General features: G+C 37.1%; 1 protein-coding gene across 1 annotated transcript; it reads right to left on the bottom strand.

Annotated features, from left to right (window-relative positions):
* Nucleotides 1-17,060: 17,060 nt before the first annotated feature.
* LOC133314512 (ATP-dependent RNA helicase DBP5-like) lies at nt 17,061-19,439 on the bottom strand. The gene is made up of 3 exons (XM_061515996.1): nt 19,320-19,439; nt 18,802-18,867; nt 17,061-18,047 (listed from the first exon to the last, which is right to left on the bottom strand). Exons 1-3 carry the CDS (start codon nt 19,437-19,439, stop codon nt 17,061-17,063), a joined length of 1,173 nt encoding a protein of 390 aa, XP_061371980.1.
* Between the last annotated feature and the right edge of the window lie 196 nt (nt 19,440-19,635).

The following is a 19,635-nucleotide window of genomic DNA, read 5'->3' as shown; positions in this document are numbered from 1 at the left end:
ACACAAGGTAGAGGACATTGGAGCAATTAAAAGCTCCAAGAACACCAAATCTCCCTTCAAAACCGCGGCTGTAATAGGCCAAGATCTCCTCACACACGCGATTTCAAGGTTCAAGAGTGGTACCAATGTGTTTAGGAGGTGTTTTCCAACCAGTTTCAAGACAAAAATCGTTGGATTTGGTTGAGATTTGAGTGAGTTATGATCCAAAGAAAAATTTGCATAAAGAATGGGGGGAAGGGGGCTGCTGTCGCGGGGAGGAAGAGAGGGAGGAGAGAGAAAGTGTGAAGAAAAGGTGAGTTTGACTCACTTAAGTCACAGGCGGGTCCCACACGCGATTTAACTTTAATCCAATCATCAATTTCAACCACAAATTCATGACCTACGTATTTTTCTTGTTCATGTCATATTTTTTTTCCTAAAAATACTGATAAAATTTTCACGCTTATCGGTACAATTATACCGCAGTATTTTTACACCGGAAAATCACTATTCATCAAATTTTCTCAAAATGACTCAATTCCATCAAATTTCATCAACTCATATTTCCTAACTCAACAAACCATTTATAACTCATATTTGAAACCTAGAGCTCAAAATTCAACTGGCACGTTTTACGGTGCAATCGTAACGCGGTATTTTTACCCGCGAAAAACACTATTCACTGATTTTTCTGAAACTTGCCTGTCCACTCAATTTTTCGTTCTGAATCCATTTCCAGGGTTATTTTTATCATCGGAGACCTTCTACTCAATTTTTATCTACCTAGGGTTGCGTGTTGGCTAATTACCATTTTGCCCTTTCTTTGTATTTTGGCCTAATCTTTAGGATTTTCACTAATCCATCACTTGATTGCTCACTTGATATTTTAATTACTTGATTTAAAATTGTGAGGTGTTATATTCACCCCAACTTTTTAGAATTTTGTCCGCAAAATTAAATCATACTCATCCGCTAACTCAGGACACAGCTGGAGAATCTCATCCTCCCGCTCCCAAGTAGCATCCTCAAGTGTGTATCTTTACCATATTACTTTTATCACAAGCATGATCTCCTTTTTATGATACTCATTATCCTTTGATCCTTCATAATTACTCGTCTCTCATGGTTCTGTGACATTTTAATTCACAATACTTTAAACTTTCTCTGGTTTACCGTTTCTCTTTCGCTGATTTATAGGTAATAATATAACCATACTACAGATTTGTCGGTATCAATTTACCTCATTCTCATCTCTATCCATCCTTCTGACCCATGGTCGTTCTCAAAAGCACCTAATCGTTTTCATACTAGGCTCTAACCATTCTCATGCACATTCACTAGTTATTCCTGGAGTATTTCCAACTCACACGTTCTTTAGTACTTAACTCTTTTCGATGTCCTCACTATTTTGACAATACCCCAACAACCATTTCTTTCCATTTCTGTTACTACTCTTATCATTTCGTTGTTTTCTTGGCTTTCACCCAAGCACATACTTTCTAGTTTCAAAGGCACTTTGTCGTGTCCTACAATTACGACTCACATTAAATTCTATACTCATATACTTTATTTTTCCTTGTCACATGTCTTCACCTCTTTTTAGGTACTCACAACTATATCTTTCTCTTTGTGATACGAAACTAGCAATACTCATACTAGTTTATATTTTCAATTAGCCCTATAAGGCCTTTCGACCATAAATACTCATGAAATTTTCCATCTACAAACTCATATTCATAATTTACACTCATTGTTAAACTCTTTATTAGCTTAACCATCTCAACTTTACCAACTCAACCAGCTCAACTCCATACTTAGACCTCTCACAGTCTAAACACAACACTCATCAATGATTTTCGTATCAAAGGTCTTATGCCTAAGGTTTTCACCAAGTAATCATTTTTACTCATCATTCTGTAACAATATTATAGATTCAACATCATCTTTCCTTCGTTTATACCCCCACTTCTTCATTATCGACATTTTTATAATGGATGTCCACTTTAAAATACTATAAACTCACAGCTTTACTAACTTCCACCAATCATCTTGGTTGTTCGAATCAAACAACCACACCAAGCCATTTCACTACTAACTGATGGACCCTTAAAAATGCCATGTCTCTCACATGCAAGTCTCATCCTATAGGAATCTTTGAAACTTGATTATCAAGTCACATAAAACTAAATCCATCATTGCCACTACTTATACAATTCACCACTGGTTGGTATATCTGTCTCTCGGAACATTCGAAGTTACCACAAGCACTCGACCATATATCATTAGTACCTAACCAAAACAACGTCAGCATTGTGCATTTTCCATACACTTTCCACCATAAGTGGTATATGCGATTATATATAACACTCCTCAATCTACTCCACCCGTAAGTCAGGCTATCAAATTTTAGGTAACCAATTACAATTCCAGTTTCCAACTATATTTACACATTCGTGCTTGATTCCATCACAATTTACCTTTTATAAGGGCTTATAATTCACCGTTTTAACCTGAATTCTTGATCATCACCAGCCTTCTTAGAAGGACACTTACTCCATCTGTCAACACTAAATCACATTATTATCTCTTTTATCATAAGGTGAGGATTCCAACAAACTTACCAACTCCCTTGGAGCCGATATTATTTCATCGAACTTACTTTACGCCCACAATAGTGCTTCACTATCACACTACAATTTTTTTTTTTTTACCCACTATACCTCACCTCTTATATCCAAATCTGACATATTTTGTTCATTTACAAACATCTGACCTCATTTTTGCGTTAATCACATGGAAGAACTCTCTCAATACAGTGGGTAACAACATTCACAGGTTTTAACCGCTCGAGCTCTTGCTGTCCTCAGGGCCCCAGATGTAATGACCCACCGATCAGAGAATCCACCCATATAATCCATGCAGTAATGATAACCTACCACCTGCTGACTGTGTTCTATTAGTATTCCCAACGTTTCTTATTTGTGCACTTATGTAGATCAATTCAACTATAATAGCAGTCTCATCACTGCGGGATACTTCCTCATCTCATATTACTCGTATAACATAATAATAGTCTCCGGGAACATAATCCGCACGGAGATGGCTACACACTCCGGGCACATAGGCCGCACAGAGATGGTAATATCAAGTCTCATAACGTGCACCTAGTGCATAGAGGAGTTCATATTTACATCACATCTGTATACAACAGCAAACATGTACCCAGTACACAGGGGAGTTCATACTTATAACATATCCGTATATAACGGCAAAACTGGTACTCCGTACACTCCAGATCACACATGGACCCAGTCCATTTGGTGTCTGTATCACCTCTGTATATAACAACAAAATATCTTTGGTATATTCACATGGGGTTATCCCCATAATCATAGTAATAATGGTATAATATACACCTGTTATATATATAAGTCAATTCATTTTACTCTCTCATTTCATTCTTCTCACTGATAGTTTACATGTAAGTCACTATTATAATAATTCACACTCTCTTCGTAATTTCGTACACATTTCTTAACTCTCAACAGTTCCTTCTGTCATGTTACTGTTCAAATCCATAGTCCATTATCTCTTCCTAGCTTATTCTTCTCACAGATTGTTTTCTCATTTACTTTGACTATTCACTTGGCATCGTTCATAACATAATCTCTATTCCGTGAATCCAGAATTTTCTCAAAGTTCATGACACAACTCACATATACTTCCCATCACACAGGGATCTTCTAAACATATTCGTCCTATCACAGAGGACTAATTTCACCTCAATCCGTGCACTGGAAAATTATATCAATCCTTGCACTAACACTTATACCTCAACTCATTCACTAATCTTATCATTTTTGTTTTGACATTACACATTAGCTCTTTTGCTAAACACATAATTCCACACTTTATTGTAACTTAGTTCATACACTAATCACACGATTTCCCATCAGGTTGTACATTAGCTCATTCTCTAATCATACAATCTCTTCAGATACTTCCCATCATCGGGGATTTCATTCGGCCTCATTGTCCTTTTACAAAAAATTTAATAATTTACCTCAACACGGGTAATTAGGCGCTCAGGCCATCACAAGGTGTACATACATATATATGTATACTGGCACTTAGGCTATCACTAGATTATTATCCGTTTATTCATCAGAATAGGTATATTGGCCATCAGGCCATTAGGTATTATTCACAATGCATTACAACATCCACAAATAATTAGGCCATTTTAAATTACGATATTCATTCTCTGAGATTTCCAAGAGACCTCCATCATGGATCAATCCTCTTATGCTTCATAACACCTGAATCTCTACATAGTAGCCATTTCCAAGGAGAATTCCACACATTAACGCACACATATAGTCATATTTGTTTCCTTCATGGCATATCGGTCAAGCTAAACCATTATTCCGTTACGGACAATCATACTCTCAATGAACCTTGTTCAATGCCATCCATGGCGATTCTCTCAATTTCTTCCTTCTACTCATAATACATAATTATTTCGTCTCACCAATGCTTACTCAACACTAACTCCTTATGGATTTAAATCCCATGTTTCAATATCTCTCACATTACCAATCGACCAGCATTATAATTTCAAGTGGTCAAATCCCATAGGATTAATCATCAATTATTCTATTTATTTTTCCACATGAACCATCTCAATTTGTTTAAGTGTACATCCTCAATCAGGGACTTATGACTTCTAATCAGACATAGAATATTCACACTCATACCTGAGCATACCTGTTCACCATTTTCAACAATCCAACAGGTTCTAAACCTCTCACCTTGATGAAGTCTATTCACCAAGTCCACTTGTACATACTATACTACACATTTATTTGGAAGTTTCACCAATGCCATCTCCATACTATAGACTCATCTTAATTATATATATTTATTATTCGTAGTATTACAAGGTTCACCCATGCAATATCGTACATATCATAGGTTTGTTTACAACTTTCACCTATAATCCAGCTTTATAATTTCATCTACAAGGTCAGACAAAACATTTAAGTCTGTTTCCCTTAAGTCCTATAATATTCATGTTTTACTTACTGCCATCTCTTGTCCATGGAGCAGTCAATACTGCAGCCACAACATCAGGCTAAGGACTTACATTCGGTGCTCCAAGGTTGCCACGCAGGCTTCTTACGATGACTACGCATGTAACACAAAGGAAAGGTTGATCAGACCCACACTAAGGAATCACATATGCAGTAATCGATAAGAATCTACATACAACTATGCAACACACAACATAAATATACATTATCAGAGTTCCCTAACAAAACTGCTCTGATACCAGAAAATGTAACAGCCCGTTGTACACTGGTATTGTTAACATTAATTATGATATTAAGCGCAGTTACAATCACAGCAATTCATTTATAAAAATGCGAATAAACTTTTTTTCGATTATTACGCGAGCATTTAAAACATAAAAAGCGTACTAATTAAAAGCTGTAACCGTAACCGTAAACTCTTGCGGAAGACTTATTTAAACTATTTGTATAACTTACTTTACTTATTATAAGTTACTAAGGGGTTCCCATAAACTCACTTAGCCAAATTCCAAACTTTACGTTTTTACCTATTCGGACATGTTTCACTCTTAATTTTTCTGCGACCACACCACTCGCAACCAAACCTTCTTCTCGGATTAGATCTTTGTCTTACTTAATTCCCTTTTCAACAAGCTATCATATGCTCAATTCGGAGCTCATTAGCTCCGGTTATCGTCGTTTGAAGTTGGATCAGCAAATAGCCAAACAACCCTAAAAACAGCTCCAAACCACTCACCTTACACGATTTACTGCACTTAATCCATTCAACCATTTTCTCTCAAATTTTTATTCTCCAAACTAGACATCTCAAACTTCATTTTGATATATCACGCGCTTAATTTGACTGAGAAACGAAGCGGGAATTAATTTCCCAAATCCGGTCCAGAATCTGCCTCAGGTGCAGGGGCACTTGAGCAGTCCGTGTTTCTCTATTTTTTTCAGGCCGAAGATCAACCCATAATTTTCTCAAATTTTGACACAAGGTAGAGGACATCTCAACCTTTAAAATGGCGTATGTAACGTCCCTATTGGACCTCTATGGAGGGAGAGATGCTCTTCCGAAGTTCGCCTAAAATCTGCCAATTCTACAGAAATTTCGCCAGAGTTTCCTTTGTTTTTCCAATAATCCCAAAATTGTAAATGATCATTTAAACCTTAAATGTACCTAATAAACACATGATAATACAGTAATAATCCAATGGGTGGCACACACAAGGACCAACAACGCCTTGGGGCATTTACAACCCAATCCAGTTTATAGTTATTACACAGTTTATACAATAGAGCTCACATTATATTTCTTGTTTCAATCACATAGGTCCCATTCACATGTAGTTTCACAATATAATCATGTAATCATAACTCTAATATAGGCCTAAAATCCTTCCATCTTGGTACATCATGCCTCTCTTACATTTACAACATACACTTAAATATTACAACTTACCACTTTAACTTCAAATTGCCTTTTACAATATTACAACACCAATTATAAATTTAGACATAAATTTACATGATACAAACTGCTAGACCTAGGCATGCCAACATGAACAATATGCCAAATACTGAAAATGTTCCTCTATCACCCTGCGGGCCTCTTGCCCGCTGCTCCAACGCTACAGGTACATCCTGAAATAAATGCCCCGAGACGGGGTGAGATATACGAATATATCTCAGTAACCAAGAGGTTCTGGAGAAAACTCCACCCAATGGTTCACTTCGATGCATATCAATAAAATAAAACAACCACTTTGAAAACGGGATATAGCAAGGGATTTAGAGAAATGGGGAATATAAAGAAACAAACTACGACGATACGGGATGGTAACCCCAATTCCACGTACGCCCTGGGCATATATAAGCCTATGGGTATCATCCAAGGTGTGTTCACAGAAACCACAACCATGATGCCCAAACCAACCAAAACGTCAAAGACATTCCTAGTGTGCTCCTATCCGGATCACACACCATGACACGCAGTCAACTGGAACTCTCTCCTGGACACCTATCCAGCGGAAGTCCGAAAATGCCCGAAGGCTAATAAAACTGTCTACTGGCCAGAGACTCGGTACCGCAGTACCCATAGCAATAATGCATGCATGCTCATGTGTTCTATACTATTCATACACACTTCCTACCGTTGCCATCAAATGGCAAGGTGGAACAGAAAATGGGAATAAGCCCCAGTACCAAGAGGTTACCTTAATTATTGTTTTCACAAGCTCCGCAGCAGCTTATCCCTCAACTTGGTACACAACAGAATGCCTCAATCCACTTGGTCCAAGACCAATGGCAACTCACTGAATCAAGATTCGGGATTCAAGTCGATGTACGGCAACCTATAAAATCACACACAACCATCAGTACGCGTCAAATAACGTCACAACGTCAAAAATCATAAAATCTCCCCATCCTCCCTTGATGGTTCGGCCAAATGAGTGTTAATTTGAGATTTATTTTTCTAAATTTTCTTTCCCATTTTATTATGCCTCATTAAGTTGTCAAGAGGCCAATTCAAGTGCTGTTTCGTCATTTTCGCGTCGAATTACATCAGAACGCGAAAACCGCAAAATCCCCCCTTTTCCCTTGGAGGTTCGGCCATATAGGTGTTAATTTGGGATTTATTTTTCTAAATTTTCTTTCTCATTTTATTACATTCCCTTAGGTTGTTTAGAGGCTAGTTCAACCGTCGTTTTTCCGTTTTACGACATTTACGCATCGTTTTGCGAAATATTTCACTTTGGGCTCATTTAGGTCTCTAAACACAATTTAATTTTCCCATTGATTCAAACACTTGCCAATCACAACACAACCCATCTAAGCACTATATAACTACACAAATCATCATCCAATTCATTTTTCAACATCAATTCCTCAATTTTTCCTCAAAGGTTCGAATCTTGCCCTATGACATTCCAAGGGATTTCCATTCAATTTTAATCATTCCAACCCTCATACAACCTATTATATCATCATATCATCATGCCACAATTTATCAAACAAGTCTCAACACCAAAATTCACAAGTCCAAAATCATGATCATCAAATTTTTTCTAAGTTAAATTCATCAATTTTCACCAATAAATTTCATCGCATTTCTAGCTTTAATACATCATTCTAACACATTATCATCTAATACACATTTTCAAATTGAGCTCTCTAACACAACATATCATCAATCAAAGCTTTAGGTCACAAAATCAATTCATCACAATCAACCGTTTAAAATGCAAGAACACTCACCCAATTGGAAGGTATAAGACTCCTCCTAAGCATACTCCACCATTGGAGCATTTAAAAGCTCCAAGAACACAAAATTCCTCACCAAAACCGCAACTGAAACAGGGCTGTATCTCCTCACACGCACAGTTTCAAGGCTCAAGAGTGGTACCAATGTGTTTAGGAGGTGTTTTCCATCAAGATTCAAGACAAAAATCGTTGGATTCGGTGGAGAAATGGCTAAGTTATGATCAAATGAAAATTTGCACACCAATGGGGGAGGAGGGGCTGTTTCACGTTGAATAAGAAGGCGGAAGGAGAGAGAGTGTCGTGAGTGTGAGGGGAAAGTGAGGTGATTTAAGTGAATTTGAGTGGGGCGGGTCCCGCACGCGATTCAACTTTAATCCAATCATCAATTTCAACCACAAATTCATGACCTACGTATTTTTCTTGTTCATGTCATATTTTTTTTTCCTAAAAATACTGATAAAATTTTCACGCTTATCGGTACAATTATACCGCAGTATTTTTACACCGGAAAATCACTATTCATCAATTTTTCTCAAAATGACTCAATTCCATCAAATTTCATCAAATCATATTTCCTAACTCAACAAACCATTTATAACTCATATTTGAAACCTAGAGCTCAAAATTCAACTGGCACGTTTTACGGTGCAATCGTAACGCGGTATTTTTACCCGCGAAAAACACTATTCACTGATTTTTCTGAAACTTGCCTGTCCACTCAATTTTTCGTTCTGAATCCATTTCCAGGGTTATTTTTATCATCGGAGACCTTCTACTCAATTTTTATCTACCTAGGGTTGCGTGTTGGCTAATTACCATTTTGCCCTTTCTTTGTATTTTGGCCTAATCTTTAGGATTTTCACTAATCCATCACTTGATTGCTCACTTGATATTTTAATTACTTGATTTAAAATTGTGAGGTGTTATATTCACCCCAACTTTTTAGAATTTTGTCCGCAAAATTAAATCATACTCATCCGCTAACTCAGAACACAGCTGGAGAATCTCATCCTCCCGCTCCCAAGTAGCATCCTCAAGTGTGTATCTTTACCATATTACTTTTATCACAAGCATGATCTCCTTTTTATTATACTCATTATCCTTTGATCCTTCATAATTACTCGTCTCTCATGGTTCTGTGACATTTTAATTCACAATACTTTAAACTTTCTCTGGTTTACCGTTTCTCTTTCGCTGATTTATAGGTAATAATATAACCATATTACAGATTTGTCGGTATCAATTTACCTCATTCTCATCTCTATCCATCCTTCTGACATGAACAAGAAAAATACGTTGGTCATGATTTTGTGGTTGAAATTCGATGATTGATTAAAGTTAAAACGCGTGTGGGACCCGCCTGTGACTTAAGTGAGTCAAACTCACCTTTTCTTCACACTTTCTCTCTCCTCCCTCTCTTCCTCCCCGTGACTTAAGTGGAACATGTGGTTAAGTTGTAACGTCGGAGTGGAATAAAAGTTGAAAATAGTTAGTGGGAGAAAATATTAAGCATGAGGCCTTCATGTGGAGGTCATTAATGAGTGTTGTGTTTAGACTGTGAGAGGTCTAAGTATGGAGTTGAGCTGGTTGAGTTGGTAAAGTTGAGATGGTTAAGCTAATAAAGAGTTTAACAATGAGTGTAAATTATGAATATGAGTTTGTAGATGGAAAAATTTCGTGAGTATTTGTGGTCGAAAGACCTTATAGGGCTAATCGAAAATATAAACTATTATGAGTATTGTTAGTTTCATATCACAAAGAGAAAGATATAGTTGTGAGTACCTAAAAAGAGGTGAAGACACGTGACAAGGAAAAATAAAGTATATGAGTATAGAATTTAATGTGAGTCGGAATTGTAGGACACGATAAAGTGCCTTTGAAACTAGAAAGTATGTGCTTGGGTGAAAGCCAAGAAAACAACGAAATAATAAGAGTAGTAACAGTAATGGAAAGAAATGGTTGTTGGGGTATTCTCGAAACAGTGAGGACAGCGAAACAAATTAAGTACTAAAGAACGTGTGAGTTGGAAATACTCCAAGAATAACTAGTGAATGTGCATGAAAACGATTAGATGCTTTTGAGAACGACCATGGGTCAGAAATATGGATAAAGATGAGAATGAGGTAAATTGATACCGACAAATCAGCGAAAGGGTAACAGGAGACCAGAGAAAGTGTAAAGTATTGTGAATTAAAAGGTCACAGAACCATGAGAGACAAGTGATTGTGAAGGATCAAAGGATAATAAGTATCATAAAAAGGAGATCATACTTGTGATAAAAGTAATGTGGTAAAGGAACACACTTGAGGATGCTACTTGGGAGCGGGAGGATGAGATTCTCCGACTGTGTCCTGAGTTAGCGGATGAGTATGATTTAATTTTGCGGACAAAATTCTAAAAAGTTGGGGTGAGTATAACACCTCACAATTTTAAATCAAGTAATTAAAATATTAAGTGAGCAATCAAGTGATGGATTAGTGAAAATCCTAAAGATTAGGCCAAAATACAAAGAAAGGGCAAAACGGTAATTAGCCAACACGCAACCCTAGGAAGATAAAAAATTGAGTAGAAGGTCTCAAATGGTAAAAATAATCCTGGAAATGGGTTCAGAACGAAAAATTGAGTGGACAGGCAAGTTTTAGAAAAATCAGTGAATAGTGTTTTTCGTGGGTAAAAATATCGCGGTACGATTGCACCGTATAACGTGTCGATTGTGTTTTGAGCTCTAGATTTCAAATATGAGTTATAAATAGTTTGTTGAGTTACGAAATATGATATTGATGAAATTTGATGGAATTGAGTCATTTTGGGAAAAATTGATGAATAGTGATTTTCCGGTGTAAAAATACGGCGGTATAATTGTACCGATAAGCGTGAAAATTTTATCAGTATTTTTAGGAAACAAAAATATGACACGAACAAGAAAAATACGTAGGTCATGAATTTGTGGTTGAAATTCGATGATTGATTAAAGTTAAAACGCGTGTGGGACCCGCCTGTGACTTAAGTGAGTCAAACTCACCTTTTCTTCACACTTTCTCTCTCCTCCCTCTCTTCCTCCCCGCGACAGCAGCCCCCTTCCTCCCATTCTTTATGCAAATTTTTCTTTGGATCATAACTCACTCAAATCTCAACCAAATCCAACGATTTTTGTCTTGAAACTTGTTGGAAAACACCTCCTAAACTGTGAAACACGAACACGCTCTTTTTGTGAAAAAATGCGTGTCCGACACGTGTCGGACACGGACACGTTCGGACACGTTTGGACACGCGTCCGACACGTGGTTGACTTTTTAGGACACGTTGACTAGGGGGACACGCGAATTTGACCGTATCCGACACGCGGTCAACGTATGTGGACACGTTTTGGGACACGTTTTGCATTTTTTTTTTGTAAAAATAAAATAAAATTACAATTAAAAAAATACAAAATATTTAATAAAAATAAGAAATTCTGGAACCCTTATTCTCCGATCTCTCTCGCGCTGGAGCCTTTGTCTTCTTCGTTGTCGGTGGTTGCGTTTGCACTCTAGATTTGGGTTATGATGGAGGTTTAGCTTAGGGGAAAACACGTTTGTGCATGGGAGGTGGTGGTGTGAAGAGATTAACAATGACTGGGGTATAGATCTGGCAAGCTTCACGGTGGTACATGGTGGTTGGGGTCATGGGTTCGGAAACCGACACATATGGAAGCTAGGTATCTATTCTATTGATTATTCATGTCAAACTAAATCTTTAACAAAGTAAATCTTTAAGCTGGGTATGGATAAGAAGAAACAAAACACCAACCTCAGTTAGACTGACTTTACTGGACCATTGTCGTCCTCTTGCGTGTTCTTAAGAGTTGAAATTAATTAACATTTACATTTTTGTTTTCTTTTTTGAAGCTGAATTTGTTATTTGTTATTGAAATTTAAATATTTATGATTTAGTTATGAAATTTAAATATTTGATTGGTTGTATGACTTATTATGGACTCTTATATTATATATATTAAAAATTTTATTTAATATCAAAACGTGTCCCAACGTGTCCAAATATGACATTTTTTAGAATTAACGTGTCGGCGTGTCGTATCGTGTCGTGTCCCGTGTCCCGTGTCCGTGTTGATGAATAGTGATTTTCCGGTGTAAAAATACTGCGGTATAATTGTACCGATAAGCGTGAAAATTTTATCAGTATTTTTAGGAAACAAAAATATGACATGAACAAGAAAAATACGTAGGTCATGAATTTGTGGTTGAAATTCGATGATTGATTAAAGTTAAAACGCGTGTGGGACCCGCCTGTGACTTAAGTGAGTCAAACTCACCTTTTCTTCACACTTTCTCTCTCCTCCCTCTCTTCCTCCCCGCGACAGCAGCCCCCTTCCCCCCATTCTTTATGCAAATTTTTCTTTGGATCATAACTCACTCAAATCTCAACCAAATCCAACGATTTTTGTCTTGAAACTTGTTGGAAAACACCTCCTAAACACATTGGTACCACTCTTGAACCTTGAAATCGCGTGTGTGAGGAGATCTTGGCCTATTACAGCCGCGGTTTTGAAGGGAGATTTGGTGTTCTTGGAGCTTTTAATTGCTCCAATGGTGGAGTATGCTTAGGAGGAGTCTTATACCTTCCGTTTGGGTGAGTGTTCTTGCATTTTAAACGGTTGATGGTGATGATTTGATTTTGTGACCTAAAGCTTTGATTGATGATATGTTGTGTTAGAGAGCTCAATTAGAAAATGTGTATTAGATGATAATGCCTTAGAATGATGTATTAAAGCTAGAATTGCAATGAAAATTTTAGGTGAAAAATGTCGAATTTTAACTTAGAAGAATTTTGGTGGTCATGACATGTGATTTTGGAAAAATGTGTTGTGAGGTTAATAATGAGTTGTTGTATGATTGAATGATGATATCATGTAATTGGTTGAGGTGTGGAGTTGTAAGAATTGATGGAAAACCTTGAATGTGAGAAATTGTGTAAATTGGTTATGATGTGAAAATGGAGGAATTGATGTTGAAAAATAATTTGAATGATGTGTTGTGTGATTATATGATGACTAGATGGGTTGTGTGGTGGTTGGCAAGTGTTAGAATCAATGGAAAAATAATAAGTGGTTTAGTTGACATAAAGAACCTAGAGTGAAATATTTCGCAATACAATGCGTAGATGTCGTAAAACGGCGAAACGACAGTTGAAATGGCCTTATGGCAACCCAAGGATGGGTACTAAAATGAGAAAGAAAATTTAGAAAAAATAAATCCCCAATTAACAAATGCTTGGCCGAACCTTCAAGGAGGAAGGGAGAAATTTTGCGGTTTTTGCGTTCTGATGTAATCCGACGCGAAAATGACGAACCGGCACTTGAATTGGCCTATTGACAACCTAATGAGACGTAACAAGTGAGAAACAAAATTTAGAAAAATAAATCTCGAATTTACACTTCATTGGCCGAACCATCATGGGAGGATGGGGAGGAATTTTGTGATTTTGCATTTTGATGCTATTTGACGCCTACTGATGGATGTACGTAATTGTATAGGTTGCCGTACGTTGACTTGAATCCCGAAACGTGAATCTGGGAGTTACCCTTGGTCTTGGACCAAGTGGATTGAGGTAAGTATTTAGTTCAAGGCATGTATAATTATAAATTAGCATGTATTGTTTGAATTATAAGAGATTGGGAATGTCCTCTATGTAGGCATTTCGCTGTGTACCAAGTTGTGGGATAAGCTGTTGCGGAGCTAGTGAGGAAATTACTTAAGGTAACCTCTTGGTACTGGGGCTTGTTCCTCTTTTCTGTTCCACCTTGCCAGTTGATGGCAACAGTAGGAAGTGTGTATGAATAGTATAGAACACATGAGCATGCATGCATTATTGCTATGGGTACTGCGGTACCGAGTCTCTGGCCAGTAGACAGTTTTATTAGCCTTCGGGCATTTTCGGACTTCCGCTGGATAGGTCTCCAGGAGGGAGTTCCAGTTGACTGCGTGTCATGGTGTGTGATCCGGGTAGGAGCACACTAGGAATGTCTTTGGCGTTTTGGATGGTTTGGGCATCATGGATGTGGTTTCTTTGAACGCACCATGGATGATACCCATAGGCTTATATATGCCCAGGGCGTACGTGGAATTGGGGTTACCATCCCGTATCGTCGTAGTTTGTTTCTTTATATTCCCCATTTCTCTAAATCCCTTGCTATATCCCGTTTTCAAAGTGGTTGTTTTATTCTATTGATATGCATCGAAGTGAACCATTGGGTGGAGTTTTCTCCAGAACCTCTTGGTTACTGAGATATATTCGTATATCTCACCCCGTCTCGGGGCGTTTATTTCAGGAGGTAGCAGTGGAGCAGGAGCAGCGGGCAAGAGGCCCGTAGAGTGAGCATTGGAGTGCTTCATGTTTTGTTTTTTTGTTGACCGTGTGGCCTAGGCTAGACTTAGGGCATGAACATCTCATATGTATGTTGTATGAGCTTCATTAGCATATTTGTTCATGTCATTTTGCCTAAGTCTAGTAGTTATGTATTTGGTTATGTTGTCATTTGAATTTAAGTTGTAATATTTGAAGAATGTAAGTTGAAGTTTAAGTTTCAAGTTGTAAATTGTAAAGCAATATTGTAATCATATTTGATGCATGACTAATGATGATGGAAGGGCCTTAGGCCTATTTTAGGGTATGATTACATGTATGATGAAAATGTGCATGAAAAAGGTGTTAGTGATTGCAACTACTTAAGGATGATTAATATGGATTATATGCCTAATGACTATAAACTGGATTGGGTTGTAAGTGCCCCAAGGCGTTGTTGGTCCTTGTGTGTACCACCCATTGGATTATTATTGTATTATCATGTGTTTATTAGGTACATTTGAGGTTTAAATGATCGTTTACAATTTTGGGATTATTGGAAAAACAAAGGAAACTCTGGCGAAATTTCTGTAGAATTGGCAGATTTTAGGCGAACTTCGGGAAGGCATATCTCCCTCCCTAGAGGTCCAATAGGGACGTGTCATACGTCATTTGGAAGTTTGAGATGTCCTATACCTTGTGTCAAAATTTGAGGAAATTCTGGGTTGATCTTCGGCCTGAAACAAATAGAGAAACTCGGACTGCTCATGTGCCCCTGCACCTGAGGCAGATTCTGAACTGGATTTGGGAAATTAATTCCTGCTTCGTTTCTCAGTCAAATTAAGCGTATAATATATCAAATGAAGTTTGAGATGTCTAGTTTGTAGGATAAAAATTTGAGAGCAAATGGTTGAATGGATTGAATGCAGTAATTCGAGTAATGTGAGTGGTTTGGAGCTGTTTTTGGGGTTGTTTGGCTAATTGCTTATCCAACTTCAAACGGCGATAACCGGAGCTAATGAGCTCCGAATTGAGCGTATGATAGCTTGTTGAAAAGGGAATTAAGTAAGACAAAGATATAATCTGAGAAGAGAGTTTGGTTGCGAGCGGTGTGGTCGCAAAAAAAATTAAGAGTGAAACATGTCTGAATAGGTAAAAACGTAAAGTTTGGAAATTGGCTAAGTGGGTTTATGGGAACCCCTTAGTAATATATAATAAGTAATGTAAGTTATAAAGATAGTTTAAATAAGTCTTCCGCAAGAGTTTACAGTTACGGTCACAGCTTTTAATTATTACGCCATTTTATGTTTTAAATGCTCGCGTAATAATCGGAAAAAGTTTATTCGCATTTTTATAAATGAATTGCTGTGATTGTAACTGCGCTTAATATCATAATTAATGTTAACAATACCGGTGTACAACGGGATGTTACAGGTCACAATTTGGGTAGACAAGAAATGAATTTGACACGAATATGAATATATCAAACATAAATACGATATGATTTTAAAATTGGGTTAAAATTTTCGACACAAAGCTTATTTTATGGGTTAACTCAATATGACATGACACAAATAACCTATGAATCCCAATATATATTACTTATTATAAGGGTTGACATGACACAATAAGACACGAATAATCTATTTAAAATACAACATGACATGAATAATCTATAAGAATATTCATGCGGATCAATTTTGAGTTCCTGGGTTAACACAGCTTTTGCAACACAAATTTATAAATGAGTTAACCCAAACACAAATGTTTCATATCGTGTTCATGTCGTGTCAGCGGGCCATGTTGAAAAATGTCACCCCTAGTTAAGTGCTTGACCTCCTCAAGCAAGGCTCCTCAGCATTCGTGGTTGATATGGTTGTTGTTGGAAGTCAACACTACAATGTCCCTGGTTCGAATGCTGGTAGATGAAGAACAAGAATAAATTAATTCTTAATTTTCTTAAAAATTGAACCTAAGGTATTAATCGCAAAGTTTAAATAATATAGTGGAGGTCAAGCAGTTTATACAATGATTGATATCAGTAGTGAACCCAGAAAAAATCTACTAATATTTATTAGAGAGGGTGCTAATTTGGAAAGATTTTCTATGGATTGAAATTTTAAAGGATTTCGTAATTCCAATGCAAAAAAAATCTACTAATATTTAATTATGATTTTGAAGGATTGAAAAAAATCACTTAATATTTGGTTAAGAATTTAAAAGATTATTTTAGAGTGTAGTCAAATCCGGTGGTATTCAACAAGTATTTTAAATAAAGAAAAAAAAATCTTGTGATATCAAAATATATGACGATTTTAGTTAATTTTCTATTAATGTAAATTTTATTAGATTTTTTAGTGAGAAATACAGATATGATGTCTTTTTTACAATCTTATACTAACCTCTATGTTTTCTTAAGCTCAACCGCCCGATCTCGGCCGTTAAGGACTCAATCTTGCGCTCTTTCTGTACCAAGTCATCATGCTGGGTAGAACAACGGCTGTCAACAGCAAGAGTAGCCTCCCGGGCTCCCATAATCTGACCGATCATTACCTGTACACAGTCAATGATGTCTTGGCGATTAATTTGCTGTGGTACCAACACGTTTAAATCAGGATTAGGGAAACTAGAGTTCAGATCCCTCTCGGATAGCTTCAGGATCTGCACTAACGAAACAGCCGCAGACGTTGAAGTTCCTTCGACAGTCGCCATGACAGGTACCCCCGCCCTGTCCGGAGTATTGACCACCATCATGTCATCACCGCCAGGGGCGTCCGAGAAACTCTCCATGGCAAACGAGAGACTACCACCTGATTGAACAGACTCAGTCGGCTCCACCCTAACCGTTTTAGCTCCTTTAGGCGAGCTTAAATCCTCGCTAGCAACCCTCTTCTTTCCAGAAGCCGTTGGTTTAGGAGGAATAACTTCAGGTGCAGAAGGGTTGACCGCCAAACTCTGGGCATTCTCCTGCACATCCTTAATAACCGGGCCGCCAGTCCTCCTAGCAAGCTCCTCGGCAGGAATGTCCGCTGCAGACCGGACCTTCCTTTTAACAATGTTCACCATTTTCCTTTTTCCCTTGTCGACTCCCTTACTTGGGGCGACGGGAGCGACAACAGGAGCGACAACAAGTGATTTATGTAACATTTTTGCACTATTTCTTGTGCGCACAAATATTATAGTTTGCCCCAGATTCTCTCCTATTTCGAGTATGTAATCTTTTTTCATTTCAATCTTAGAGAGTTCATCAGGATAATGAACTTTATATTGCTTTACGACATCTAAAGATAGTTCCTTCACAAAAAGTGTATTATAATCCTGCTTAACTGTCCTCGAAACAAAATTCTTGACAATGTCATTGAATGTAGCAGAAAACAAAAGAACCTAGACATACACAAGTCAATCAAAATCTTCTTAGATAAGAAAAGAAACTAAAAAAACAACTACATCACATACAAGCACACACAACATTTGAATCACATACAAAGCAACCAATCTTGGTAAAATGTTCATTTAAGTACAGACGCAATGGTTATGGTGCACAAAAATAACAAGGAACAATTATAATTCCCTTCTACATAGGTTCAAATTAAATTATAGCAAACCATTAGCATCAATCAAATTAACATTCAATCTTCATATCTATGCAATATTATTTGATTGAGCATGATGTACTACGTAAAAAATTCCTCATACTTATTTCTGTTCTTATAAGATGAATGAATCACTTTACTCTTTTAAATATACTTCACAAGTTGCACAAGGGCTCAGGGAGAGCATGACCTTCCATGAATTGGCAGGTGTTCTACCCGAACAGGTTGAAGGATGGGTGACGGTAATTTAAACAACATGTATTTGCATACATGGATGTGTTGTCCCTATGGATTGATAAATTCTTGCATAGATTTGATCTACACAGGTCATATAAATAAAACCAAAACATAAACTAATACATTATCATTTTAAAAGTAGTAGATTGACACATATATCATGTAGTTATTTAATGTAAAATGACAATGTGTGAGTGTGTACTTAGCTTAGGCTATGCAACTTGTAGACTAAGTCTATGCCATAATTTCTTGGATGGATGAAAATGCCATGCACACAAGCACACTACGCAAGAAAGAGTTCAACAAACCTGACAGTTAGAATTGAATTTTTCTATTCTTTTCATTATCCTCAGGGAATCATCTTTAAATCCATCCTGCAAAGTTTACAGTAATTAAGCAAGTTAGGGCACAACATATTTAGAAACCGAACTGCGAATACCTCTGCTTTAAAAAAGAAAAGAAAATCACAATACTAATTCAGTAAACCATAACAATTCCCTGAACCTAAAACTAGGTCCTAGGATCTCTAGAATACTTACTAGAGAGTAATTACTAACTAGAAAAAGATATATATTATCAAGAGTTAAAACAAGCGGTCTACTAGTGCACTCTTCCTCTTTATCCATCATTAAAAAAGGAGGAGAGTCACAACTTACCATTTAATTGTAACTTATTCTATTAAAAAACAAGGGTGTTGCCAACTCCCCAAAAGATTGTAACAATAATAAGCTCAGGGAGAATGATAAGGCTATGTGCTTGCCTAGTCCAAGGACAATGAAACCTCAAATTCTAAATAAACAACATTTCATTATCACGATAGAATTACCTCAGCAAGCATTTGATCAGCCTCATCAAAAACAAGAATCTTCAAACTTGTCACCCCAAGTTTCTTAAAAGTCATCCACTTATTAATCGTGCCAGGGGTCCCAATAACCACTTGAGCCATAATCGGTGCCCGTTTCGCTATCGGCAAAGCATCCCTACTGTCTGCTGGTATAGCACATTTTGAGCTAATCCCCGTCTACTTTCCCATCTTTCGGAGTACTTCAGTATTCTGCCACACAACACAATAATCATCAAGCTACAACTAACACAGTCACAAATCACAATGTTCGATAACAGTGATTAACAAACGAATAAAA

The sequence above is a fragment of the Gastrolobium bilobum genome, unplaced genomic scaffold (assembly GCF_033153095.1).
Source record: "Gastrolobium bilobum isolate Gb01-03AN ecotype WA unplaced genomic scaffold, APGP_CSIRO_Gbil_v1 utg17467, whole genome shotgun sequence".
Lineage (NCBI taxonomy): Eukaryota > Viridiplantae > Streptophyta > Magnoliopsida > Fabales > Fabaceae > Gastrolobium > Gastrolobium bilobum.
The sequence above is the reverse complement of the archived record's forward strand: the minus strand, read 5'-3'. Positions and strand labels throughout refer to the sequence as shown.